Source organism: Triturus cristatus, chromosome 8 (genome assembly GCF_964204655.1).
Source record: "Triturus cristatus chromosome 8, aTriCri1.1, whole genome shotgun sequence".
In the NCBI taxonomy this organism is placed as follows: Eukaryota; Metazoa; Chordata; class Amphibia; order Caudata; family Salamandridae; genus Triturus; species Triturus cristatus.
This window is the reverse complement of record NC_140591.1, coordinates 1,419,282,288-1,419,295,757: the sequence shown is the minus strand read 5'-3', so window position 1 is coordinate 1,419,295,757 and position 13,470 is coordinate 1,419,282,288. Positions and strand designations below refer to the sequence as shown.

General features: G+C 45.4%; 1 protein-coding gene across 1 annotated transcript in view; it reads left to right on the top strand.

Moving 5' to 3' along the window:
- Window positions 1-13,470, top strand: part of CCDC81 (coiled-coil domain containing 81) — a 316,574-nt gene that overhangs the window by 114,272 nt on the left and 188,832 nt on the right. Inside the window, exon 4 of the mRNA XM_085623150.1 lies at window positions 11,842-12,098. Coding sequence (XP_085479276.1) covers window positions 11,842-12,098 — 257 coding nt within the window. The remainder of the gene's footprint in view (window positions 1-11,841; window positions 12,099-13,470) is intronic.

Sequence of the window (13,470 nt, the reverse complement as noted above, 5' to 3'; positions counted from 1 at the left end):
TTCTTAATTTTATCACAGAGCCCGTTCACATTCCAGGATATTAGGGTAAGGGGGGTGTGGTTTATGTGTATCCCTGATGTGCAGGTGTTTGGGACCGGAAGTCGCTATTCCTGGGACAGCCATGTGGTCATTAGGCATTGGAACGATGTGGGTGGGACATGTAGTTTGGAGCGCGCTAGCTCTGAATTGTATTGCATCAGCATTAACTGAAACAATAACAGAAAAAAACCTTCAAATCTGGGCATTAGCAGAATTCCTTGACAACTGAGCAATAACGGTCGTGTGACTATCTCCGCTTGCTGTAGTTGAATTTGTGTATACATTAGAAAATTAAAAAACCATAAACAAGGAACAAACGCCTCCACCCCCCCTCCCTGCTCCCCTGTCGGACGGATTCCCAACTACCTGCCACCCCAACATTGCAGAGTGCTTCAGCCCCATTAAACAGTACTTGCGTGTAGGGGGGGGGAGCTCGAGAGGCGTCTCAGTCTCCCCCTTCCTCAACGACAATTTTTTGCAGCTGTGGAACGTAACGTCTCAGAGTCGGAGTGTGATGCCTCGGGCCTTTTTACTGGGGGAAAGGCCCATCTGGCCACCTTCCTCGCCTCCATCTGGGTGCGCATCTCATGGCGGCTCATGCTATGCAGGTGTCCCCTGGTTCGGGTCAGGCCCGACCATGTAGTGTCACCTTACTTTATATCTCGGCCTCAGTCTGTAGAGTGTCTCTTTCCTTGTGTCTACGATCCCTGGATCCGTCGCCCTCTTCAAGTTGATGTTGATGTCTCTCCGGCCCTTTGGATCCTTCCACCCGTCTCCAGCCCTCGAGCCAGTCGTGGGCCTCCTCAGGCGTGTCAAAAAAACAAGTTTTTCCATCCGCTACTTCACGCAACTTCGCAGGAAACAACATTGAATAGGATAACTCTCTGCGTCTGAGTTCTTTTTTCACATCAAGGAAGCTTCTGCGACGCTTTGTCACTGCTGCCGTACACGTAGCGGAGGGGCCACCCTCGCTGTTTGTAATATGGCGTCCCTATCTCGGAAGTTAAAGATGCGGGTCAGGATGGGTCTAGGGGGAGTCCCAGGCTTCGGCCTGCCCCCTGGTACCCTATGTGCTCTTTCCACAGAGAAAAAGGTTGAGAGCCCTCTGGGTTGTAGTCTGGTTGTTATGAGGTCTTCTATGTAGAGATCCATGGCTGGACCGCCCTCGCTTTCCGGAACACCCGTGATTCGTATGTTATTGCGCCTGGAGCACCCCTCCTGATCGTCAAGCTTTGCCGCCATGAGTTTGTTTTCAGCTTCTAATTGACTGACCTTCTTGAGCAGGGTGGTAGTATCTTTAGCATGGGTCTTCGTCACCTGCTCAACCTCAGTGACCCTGGTGGCCATTTTTTGGAAGTCTGCCCTCAGGAATGAGACAAAGAGGAGATTGATCCCACCGTTGTTTGTACATTGGTGAGTGCGGACATAATATCCTCCAGCGTGACCTTGATTGCACCTTCCGGCACTGGGATGTTGTCCGATGAGGCCTGTCGTTCAGGCAGGGCTGGAAAGTCTTTTGCGTAGGCGTATTTGTGCAGTTTGCCCTGGGCTGTCGTGCGTGGGCCTCTGCCCCCCATCTGTGGTTAGTTGTTGAGGCACTGGCCGGTACTCTCCGCCGCCTGCCACATGACCACAAGCCACGCGCGGCCTGACGGTTTTCCCTCCGTGCCACTAATTCGTGGAAGGTGGGGCCGAACGGTGGTGGAGAGCGCGCTTCTGTGGCTGACCTACTGGAAGGCACCACTGATGGTGGTCTTGCACACTCATTCCCTGGGGGCCCTCTTAGGGTCCCGAAGCCCACAATTACTGAGTCGTTCTATTATGCAGCGTGTGATCTTGGGCGTTTTGTGTGCTGGCAGGCACTGCTGTTGCGAGTGTTAGTTCATGGGCCGTTGGGGCATGGCTGCCGGTTCTTCCTACCTGCCCTCAGAATCGCAAAAGTCCACCCGGCGTCTTCCCGAGCGCCGCATGTCACCTGCAGTGTTTCAGCGCCTCCGGTACCCACTGTGTTTTGCCCTTCACCAATAGTAGGGCAGCTGCAGTTTTTCCCTGGCGCCGTACGCTTTCCGAGTCACCCACCGCACCTCTTGCAGTTCCCCGGGGCGCACCCGTCTCACTCGGGCTGACGAAACTAATTTAGGTCCCGGCTGAGGCCGCGAGACTAGGCCGCTCCTTGCAACTCAATCCCAGATCAGTTTGAAGCGGAGGTGCCGGACAGAAGTGGGGTCAGAAGATGCCGCGTGCACTCCGATTGCTGTGTGTGTCTTTGGGGCAGGATTATTGAACGGATAGCATGCCGGATCGGTAGGGGAGCTTGCGCCTTTCTCGGAGCTCCGTTAAGCTGCGGGCATGCTGTTTGGCTGCCAGCCACGCCCCCTCTCTATTCTCGTTTTTGAACGAGTGATCGCAGCTACTGAAGCCGTTTGCACAGCTCCCTTTGCGGCTTCGTCAGCCAAGGAATTCCCTGCAACGTGAACGCCATCACGTTGATGACTCAGCATCTGTATGACGTGAGTGTTTTGTAGTCCGTTTCGCAACTGAACTACCTGTTCCCAAAGCATTTTATACTTGATTGTGCCACCTTTTGCATCTTTGAAACCATTTTGAAGCCAATTCTGTAAATATTTATTGTATGATTGTACACGAATCGCACGCTATAAGTGTGGGGAATTCGCGATCCGTATTTTCTAGTGCCAATTTGAATGCTTGTAGTTCAGCTCGCTGACCTGTACAATCTCCTAGAGATTGTGTTTTAGTCACCATCGGTCTGAATTTACCATTGCGCATTCGACCTTTAACGATTGCATCAAGAGAATTAACCCATTGTATCCATCTTGGATGTAAAGCTTTTGCATTTGTAATGCTCGCTTTTGTAACTGCCTCTAAGGCTGGTACTGGAGTCACAACAATAATGCGTTTCCCCTGAGCTGGAGCTCTCTCTTTTGCTACAGCGGTATGAACTGCTGTCAGAATTTTTTCTGTCGAAGTGAATCGCATTTCCGCTTGTGTGTACAAATGTGATTTGTATGCAATAGGTACTTTTTCACCTACATTAAAAGTTAAGTAGGTGAATCCGCATTGACCCGAAATTATTTGGATCACTAAATTGCGTGTATTTACGCGTGTTTGTAAATGATTTGTTGCTAACAAGTCAGCTTGAAGTGAACGCAGGATTTCTGTGTGTTCTTGTGTCCAATCTTTGATTTTTGAAATCAGGTTTGATTAATTTGTAGAGAGTTTTAACCCTTTCTGCGTAATTTAGAATGTAAGTACTTCCAAAATTTAGGAAACCTAGAATCGACTGTAAGTTGTTCAGCATTTTTGTAGGTTGGAGCAGCGCACACGTCTCTGAGAAGTTTGCTGCCAGGCTTTTGCCTTCACTTGAAAGTTCATATCCTAGGAAAAGGATATTGAGATGGGCAATTCTTGATTTCTTAAAATTGAATTTATAGCCCTCAGAGGCGAAGCCCAGTATAATGGTGTTCACCCTGTTCAATTGCCTATCCAGGTCATCGTCTGTCAGATAGATATCATTGACATATGACAATGCCTCGTCATCATACATTTGTAGTAACTCTGTTACTCTTGCTGAGAATAGCCCCGGGCTGTTCATGAACGCTTGTGGGAGTCGACAGAAGTGACGATGGGTCCCCATTATTAAGAAAGCTGTCAAGTACCTACTTTCAGGTGCTATGTTTTGACAAAAGAAAGCATTTGAAATGTCTAATGTGGTTTTATATTTTTTACGCACAATGTTATTCATTAATGCTGTATTGTGTGCATTTTGCACAGCAAATGTCTTAGATCAAGTGTTCAGGTGTCTGTAAACCAAAACTAGACGATATGTGTTGTCTGGTTTGTAAACAGGAAACAAAGGATTGTTCATTGATGAAGTGAATGTTTCAATCACCCCTTGGTATTCAAGTTGATCTAAGATCTCCCTGACCTGTTTTTTAGCTTCTTGCTTAATTGGGTACTGCATTTGTGCAGTAGGTTGACATTTTAATTGGATTTTGTGGTGAGGTGAGTCCTCATCCCATCCTATATGATTTTTGTATAATGCTGGGGCCTGGGCAACTGCCCATTTCCTGGCATAAGTATAGTTTAAATGTATAGGAACATGGTTGGAGAAGGCTGGCATAATGATGTTTTCCCCATGTGGGCACTCCCTGACAAATTCTGGTAGCCAGTCTTTTTCTGCTTGAAGTATGTCATAACCCCTTGAAAGTTTTTCCCAAAAGAGTGCTTTCACTTTTCTTGGTATGTCACCATCCATCCGGAGTGTTATTTCATATAACTTTTGTGGAGAACTAACCCTGGTGTCTACAGTCTCAACTGTGATGTACTCATTCAAGTCCACTGTCTCGAAAAGTTCCTTCAGGTTCTGGCGAGCTATTGTTACTTATGCTGCACTGTCCAGCATTGTCTGAGCCCATTCTCCATTCTTGAGTTGTGTCCTCTGGATTTTCGGCATGTCTGAGCTTCAGACCTGCTACCCTTTTCGTAGTGAATTGAGGTTTTGTTTTGTTTTTCTGAACGTGTTGATTGTCTATGGACTTCACGCGTTCTTCCTTGTGATCTGACCGTCCTCTTCTTTCGGATGTCTGTGAAGATGTCTGAAAGGTACGCGAGGAACGTGTATCAGTATCTTGATACCTGTCAGGTTTTTTCAAATTATCCCTGTTCCTGAGGTTATACCTCCTGTCAGAGTGCTCCTTTTGAGGAGACATACCTCTGGATTGAGAATGTTTCCCTTTTGAATGTTGTTTTCTGTTTTCCCACTTCTTTTTAGAAGATGTAGGTTTGTGTTTAATTGAGTCCTTTTCATGACCCTCAGACAGTTGTGGTTTAACTGTGTAATTCTATCAATTCTTGTATTGGATTAAGTAATTCCTTAACTGACATTGCTTCAATGTCAGGATGAGGTCTGTAGCCGGCTAAAATCGGCCATGTTGCTCCTGGTCTACCTAGTGGACCGAGCCTGGTAATGTGATTGTAATGTTTTAGGGTGCCTTTAAACCAGAGCTGATGCTCCTGGTATGTGAGTGGAATTTCAACATCCTCGAAGGGAATGTATTCCTCAGGTGATTCATCTTCTATAAAGAAGTGAAACATTTTTGTTACTGGATTTGATTCTGAGAATACTATCTATGAATAGAATACCTCGGTCTGCAAAGATTCATGTGCCTCTATCACAAAAACTGCTTTACCACCTCTTGGTGTTAGGCCATGTTTTATAAGTTTTAGAGTGATGGCTCTCCTTAAATTTGGATGGACGTTCATAACACCCTCATCGGTTTCATTTAAACCTGTAGTATTAAAGGTTGCTACGACTTGGTCAGCCGCAGCCTCTGTATCAGACATTTTGTTTAATGAAAAATGTATAACCAGTTTCATGGAAACAAAGATAAGGTGCACAATATTTTGGAACACTGTATCCTTCAACGTTGAACAAACCAAACAGCTAATACATAGGATTCTCGTCCTACTCAGCTATGGCGGATATTATCCCTACCCACTCCAGACGTGTTATGGAGTATTATGAGTAGGGGTCTCTGAGAAAAGCACGACTGAGTTACTTCAGTATCTAGCGTTAAATTAGTGCCTTACCAAACCATTGGGCGCCTTGTAGTGTAGTTCCTATTTCCCTTATAGGCTCTGCGCATTGGAATAATATACACTATAGTTTTTGCATAGGACTAAGGTCAGTATGCTCCTATCAAGTACATTAAACGTAATTACTTGTGTGTGCCAGCTAACTCAGAGGTCACTAGAAACTTCTCGAATGAACAAGAATGGATTAGTTTCTGACAACCGCATAAACATGACAACTTTGTTTCCCTTAGAATCGTAACTCGTCTCAGAATCGTGGAAACAATAGATAACGGTATTACTCAGTCAATCGTGCATGCTTAGTTTCTCCAGAGTTACACAAAAATAGATAGACGGGCGTTTCAATAAAAGGATTTATTGAACAGTCTTGTTACAATCATTAGACAGTAAGCAAGATATAATACACACAGCGTAAGCAGTAAAAAGAAATAATACTGCAATAGCATTGTCTTTTAGCTATGACATCTATTCATATATACATACATAAATAACACAGGCTAAAAAGTGAATACACGTCTGATGCTTCTAAATTGTTCTACCCCAGTGTACCTAACCTAAGTGTAGTACGAGGTAAAAGTAGGTGCTGTTTTCTATAGTATGGTATATACTAAGTTTAGTATGCAAATAGTCCCTCTAGGTTCTAGCCAACTCCATACCTTAGAATGAGAGAGGTGGGAATCTCTTTCCGGGTCTCAAACTCTAACACCCCGTGAAGGAAGTCAGAAGGGAGTCAGAACACTGGAAGCTAGATTCTCTGCTAGCAGGGATGACAGCGTCTGGTCAGTGCGTCAGGCTGGGATATGGTCTTCCGAACTTGCCGTGGCGAACCATGCAGTCAAGTCGTGCTGAGTCGTGCCGTGGTTTGCCAGAATAAGGGAAGGTATATTTATACCTGGAAGGTGCTTATATAAGGACATGATTCAGGGAAACCTATATATGGGTATCTAAATTGAAACACAACAGTGCACTGAAGCTGAAGAGAAGTTCGGACACGGTGAGCGTGTCGAGGTGCGGCCAAAGGCGTTGGTGAGGCGCGCCTGGAGATTGAGGCACCGGAGTTGGAGTAAATCTCAGTAAAGCAGTGTGCGTGCTTTGGTGCAACCTGAGACTGTGGAGGTGATTGGCTGATCATCGTGTGCACCGGAAGAAAGTGAGTCTCTGCAACGCGGTGTGCGGATCTTGGTGCCAACTGAATCCGCAGGAAGGCGTGCCTGGTAAGCGTGCACTCTGAGTTGACGTGGAGTCCCATCAGCGTTGTGTGTGTGATTTCGTGCCGGAGGAGACCCGGAGGGTGCGGTGGTGAACATGCACCCAGAGTAAAGTAATCTCAGGGGCGCGGGGTACGTGTGCCCTGCGGCCGCCTGAGATCATCCTAACAGTCGCGGCCCAGACCGGCAGTTTCGGAGGAGCTGAGCTGCCAGGCTGAGCCGCTGAGGCCCATTGAGAAAGTCCTACACGAAGGCCCAGTTCGCAGAAGAGGAGAGTGGGGTTGAGCCCCCAGGTAACGTGGATCACTACCTGGGCGGGGTGCGGGCTCGGAGGGACACTCTCTTGGCCTCTCAGTCCTACCGACGACGTCAGCCTGTGCTGTATGGGGACCCGTACTGACGAAAGGAGTGGCAGTACTGGGGCCAGAGTAAAGAGCTGTACATTAAGTCATCGTTGAACTGGGGGGCAACTGTTATCAAAGAGGCTGATTGTCATAATACACATTGCCAATATTGCTGCTAATGAACGACCGGACTGTCTAATGACGCCTGACATTATTATTGCATAACGAAGTACACGATTGTAGCGCTGCGCATGGCATTAGTTATCCCTTGCCAAGTACAGGATTGTAGCAGCCCGCATTGCATTATTTCGTCATTGTAAAGTACATGACTGTGGTTATGCCTTGCATTATTCCTTAATTGCACAGTACATGATTGTAGCGGCCCGCATTGCATCATCTCTTCATTGCAAAGTATATGATTGGGGTGTGACGCATTGCATTATTACTTCATTGCACAGTACATGATAGTAGAGGTACGCATTGCATTATTTCTCCCATTGCAAGGTACCGGGGTGTATCGTTACGCATTGTATTATTTATCCTTTGCCCAGCACAGGGTTGTATCGTTATGCAGTGTATTATTGTTTGTTCATTGCAACGTGTGTAATTCTAGCATTGCGACCAGCATGGCATTTTGAAAGTGGTGGTTGGGATTTGAACCTACTAGCCAGCCAGAACATATATTACCATTTATTATATGTTGACTTTTGTATCATGTGGTCTGATCGTATATCTTTTTAAATAAAGTTTATACCCGTTTAATCAAACTCATGTGGAGTCCATTTGTGGTGTCACCAGGGGGTTACTGTGGGCGTGGTTGCACATGCTGTACACTCTTGCCTTGGAGATAGGCCTGGCTGCTCGTGCCAAGCTACTAAGGGGGTGAGCAGGCCTATCTCAAACGGTGTCTTTACTTGGCCTAACGTTGAGTGGGGAGTCCTGGGTCTCGCACTTGGTGACAGTGGTGCGGGACGGGAACTGCGGCTTCCAACACACACATAAACCAGTTCAGACTGGCTCTGGCCAGGTTCACTGCAGGAGATGGAGACAGCTTTGTGAGTGGCAGCTACAGTCCATTCAGGTGCAAGCCACAACCCCTTCCACTACTCAAAATTCAGCCAGGTCTATTCAGCTTGGCTATGAGTCACCCAGGGAAGGCAGAACACCCTCAACCCCACCTTGTGTCTGTCTAGTGTGAATGCACATTCCCTGCTTCTGTCACTCTAAACCCAGACAGGGAATACACAAAAGGAAAAGGCACACAGGATGGTTAAACGAGAAAATACCCACTTTCTAAAAGTGGTATTTTCAAACACAGAATATAAAAATCATCTTTACTAAAAAATGTATTTTGAAATCCTGAGTTCAGGCATGCTAAACTCCAATTTTCTTTCAGCTCCCACTGGCAAGCAACCTCGGTAAAGTTTTCCAAAACAGCTCCCATGTTAACCTATGGTAGAGACAGCCTTTCAAAACTGAAAAGAAAATATGCAGTATTTCACTAATAGGACATGTCCTACCTTTTAATTACACTGCACCCTGCCCATGGGGCTAACTTGGGCCTACCTTAGCAGTGATGTAGATGTAAGAAAAGGGAAGGGCCTGGCAAGTGGGTGCACTTGTTAGGTCGACATGGCAGTTAAAAACTGTGTGCAGACACTATAGTGGCAGGTCTGGACACTTTTGAAAAGCTATATGTGCAGGTTAAACAACCAGTGCTGCAAACCCACTAGTAGCATTTGGAGTACAGGCCCTGGGCACACACAATGCACTGTACTAGGGATTTAGCAGTAAATCAAATAACCAATCATGGAAACACGAATCCATAAACACAATTTACATGGAGAGCATATGCACTTTAGCACTGAATAGCAGTGGTAAAGTGCCCAGGGTCCTAAACCAACAAAAATAGGTCAAAAACAGGAGGCCAAAAAGTCTGGGGGTAAAACTGGTGAAAAAGCTAAGTCTAATAGTGGTCATAGACTCTGCCTCTTTTATTCTGGCCGCTATCTTGCTCAGATCATGATGGAGGAGACCCACTTCTGCCCCCCCGCAACTTGATTCTCAGGGGTAGCACAGGTGTTGCATATATCCTCGAGTAACTTCCCAAGGGGTAATCTGAGCAGGTTCTGGTTCAGCTGTGCGGATGATCTCTTCTGTGTGCTGCGCTCTAGTGGTTGACCTGGCGAATTTGTCTATTTTATTCTGTTGGGACATTGTTGTTGACTGAGGTTTGCCCATAATGGGTGCTGCAACTGGGGATGGATGCCCTGAACAATACAATTCCCATTTGGCAATTGGGGGGTGCCGGAGCAGAGAGGTGGAAGAAACATAGCAGGGGTAAGGGCCTCTTCCAGCCTTTAATAGCCGTTGTCTAGTAATTCCAGTCCCCAAGAGTCACACCACCATGCGGCTTTGCCGTCTGTGTTTTTGGATGATCCACAAAAAAGGTGGGGGGGCCACTATCCAACCACTAATTGCACCTCTCCCAATGCTGAGCAATTACTCATTTTTGTGGAGCTTGTGGACTTCTCGCTCTCGGTTCCTCCCACACTGCCCCTAAGGTGACCCCTGAGTTCCTCATCTCCAGCTGAATTTGGGTACCGAATGGATCTCCCCCACCTGCCTGGGACCATACCCAAATCTCTATCAGAGAGGAGACAACACACCGCTTCCTCTTCATAGAACGCCTCCGCCCGACTGATCGTCAACGCCCCCCGCCGCAGCCACATCACCCCCGTCCTGAGAGACCTGCACTGGCTCCCCATCGACAAGAGGATCACCTTCAAGCTCCTCACCCACGCACACAAAGCACTCCACAACGCCGGACCAGCCTACCTGAACAGCAAACTCAGCTTCTACACCCCCACCCGCCAGGTCCGCTCCGCCAACCTCGCCCTCGCAGATGTCCACCGCATCCAACGTACGACCGCCGGCTGCAGATCCATCTCTTACCTCGCCGCCAAAACCTGGAACACCCTCCCAACCCACCTACGACAGACCCAAGACCTACTCGCCTTCAGAAGACTCCTCAAGACCTGGCTCTTCGAGCAGTAGCGGCACCTCCCCCCCCCCCCCCACCCCTCCCCTCAGCGCCTTGGGACCCTCAAGGGTAAGTAGCGCGCTTTACAAGTACCCTGATTGATTGGGCCCAGCGCACTAGTAGCACAGTGCAGGGTCAGGCGCAGGTCGGCTCCCCGCCACCATCTGACGCCAAATGTAAAAGCTGCGCTTTTGCTTCTAATGCCAATATGGCTTCTTAGGTGGAATTCTAATCGAAGGAGGCCAGATCCACAGAGATTTGGTCACTGCCTTCGCCAGCTTAAGGTGACCTAAAAACAGGTACAGCGTCAACTCAGAGAGATGGTCCTGGAAGGGACATTGTCATCCACTGTAAAGGTTTTTAATTATCCACCAAAGCCTGGTTAGGAGGCAAAGTAAATAAGAGCACAATGTTGTACGAGCTATCTAATAATCCTGTTCAACTTGATTTAGAGAGAAAATCTGCAGCCAAAAGATAAGACGTGTGGAATTTAAGAATGCGTGTTTTTTTTTTACCTGCCTCTGTCCACCCTGAGACGTAGGTAAGATCTGCATGCCTCAAAGATAGATAGAGTTGCATTATCTGGGAAGACAGCCTGCTTTGGTTCTCTGCAAACTGAGCACCAGTGACATCGAGAAGATCACGGCACGTGGAAGCGTGGAGGATGTTATGGAGCACCTTGCTCAGTAGAAGGGGATGCACAGTACCACAAACGAGTAGAGATTATCCCTGCACCATGGGGAAGTGTTAATGCGATGTTCTCCAAGGATTGCTTGAATAATATTCCAATTCATTGTCTGCATTGGCAGTGATTACTGGGTCTGTGGCAGTGATGTCTGGGTCTGTCTCACAGTGTGCAACTGTGAGATTAGATTTTTATTTCAAAGTGAGCTGTTGAGTGCTAAAAATTGTCATATTTTTCTCTCCCTTGCGCCCCACTCATTGTTCTCCTTGTTAGGTTGTGACATTACAAGAGCTATACATTGTGGAGATGGAATGATACTTAAAATGTATCATATTAATCTATCTTTGCTAACCTGATACAATATATTTCTCTATTTTTGGCTTTTAGTGGCATGGAAAATTGTTCAATAAAAACAAACATTTGCCTGGTATGATCACAATATGTAACTATTGAACAAAAATGAAAAAGGGATCCCCAGCGGTGATAAGTACACAACATTTCATAAAGTGAAGTTGTTAATTGAAATGATTTTAAACATATGTATTTTTGATACAGGAAAAACATTTTTTTATTTTACTTTATGTATTGAGCTTCGATAGTGATTGATTTTCTCTACTTAGTGAATTGAGTTAGGTATAATTATTTGCGTCGATTGTGTAACAGGATCAAACAGAAAATAAATGCTAAATTAGATTTAGTTCCTTAGCTGATATGTCAGTTGTGCACTCAGTCTTATGGCACTAAATGGGTTACTTGATGTAATTTTTCAATACATTTAAAATGGGAAAGTATTTGTAATCATTGCATGACGTTTTATTCTATGTAAAATATTCGATTTTCTTAATGTAGTGTTGATTGCAAATAGGATCAAACAATGAATAAATACAAAAAATATATTTAATCTCTTAGGTGATATTCCAGTTGTTCCACTCAATTTCATTGCACTGTCCTTGGGCAGTTCATTTACCAGGGACATAGTGGAGGGATGTGTGAAAGAGACCCTGCAGTTATTCTCACGTTCCATCGCTATCAAGCAGAATGTGGAATTCGCCTTCACAGGGATTGGAGTGCTAATGATCAGAGATGGCAAGGTGAAAATGAAATTCTTCAAAGAATTCCTTCATTCCATGGATGGATCTGGGAACCTCGTGAAGGCTCTGGTGAATGTAAGTTTCGTTTCTTATTACAGCTTTACATTGTTTTTTTAAACTATGTATTTCGTGTTTTTTCTGTAACCCTTACATTTGTGAAGTCCACAAGCCAGAATAAGGAAGTGTGTTTAGACTATGTGACTACAAACATAAATTACTTAAGCATATTCAGAAATCAATAATTTGACATAATGTTTGATGCATTGGTGATTACATTTCTGTTGGTCTCAGGAAAGAAGGGAATGTCGTAACATAGTAGGGCGCTACATTGCATCTAGCAATTTATATAGCGCTTCAAACCTCTGACGAGGCAGCAATTTGCTGTGATTGCCACCGGGTTGATATAACTTTTCGGAGTGTATGGTTGCAAAGGTATTAGATTTGCTCTGTAAGGCAGATGATGTGTGAGGTTCATGAGGTTCAGGTACCTGCATCACATTGATATGTTTATGCATGTGTGTTGAGTGTGCATGAGTGTTGCAGAGAATGTGAGTAGGCAAAGCACGCTTACATAAACGTTTCCGAAAAAATTTAAAATGGGAATCTGCATCATGCGAATGTGAAGAAGCAAGTTTTAGTGTTCCTCAGAATTTCAGATGATTGTCCGTTCTTATTCTTGCAGAGATGGTGTTCTAGAGGTAGATGTATGGGCAGAGTAGGAGCTTTAGTCAGTTTGCAGTTTTTTAAAGTATTTGGATAGTTAAGAAGACAGATACCCCAGAGCATAATAGTCTATCTTGGCGATAGGCACAAAATCTATGTAGAAGAAAGGGTGGTACACTACCATGGAATGCTTGAAGGTGACATGCCGAACCAGGATCATTCAAGGATATGTGGCTTGGTGTAATGTGTTTCTGAAACAGCAGATTGAATATATCTGACAGATGCATTCTAAATTATCTGTAATTTGTGAAGTAGGAAGAGATGGGCTTCACCGTGGAGCCTGTTACCATAGTGAAGCTGAGAAATCAAAAATGTGATAGCCATTGGAATTTTTGTCGGAAGTATCAGAATAGGACCATTTGGTAAAAGCATCTCACAATGTAGATGCATTGTTTGATAACCTGATTTATTGGTGATCTGAGAGAAAGATTGCATTCTACAATAACCCCTGAATTCCTCAGTTTGCAGCATGCTAGTATCTTGTTTTTTTACAGGTTTAACTTTAGGTAGTTAGATACCATCCAGTGGTCAACAGCTTGTAAGTAGTTGCAATGGATTTTGAGCTTTTGTGTGATTTGCACTGCATAGTTGTAGCAGTTTAGATTGAAGGCGGGGATGATGTCAGGTAGGGGACTCAAGTAAATATTAAACAGAAAAAGGACCAATGGAATGTCAGATGTGGACCTTAGTTGGCAGCACGGTATACTGTGTAGGGTGTATGCTT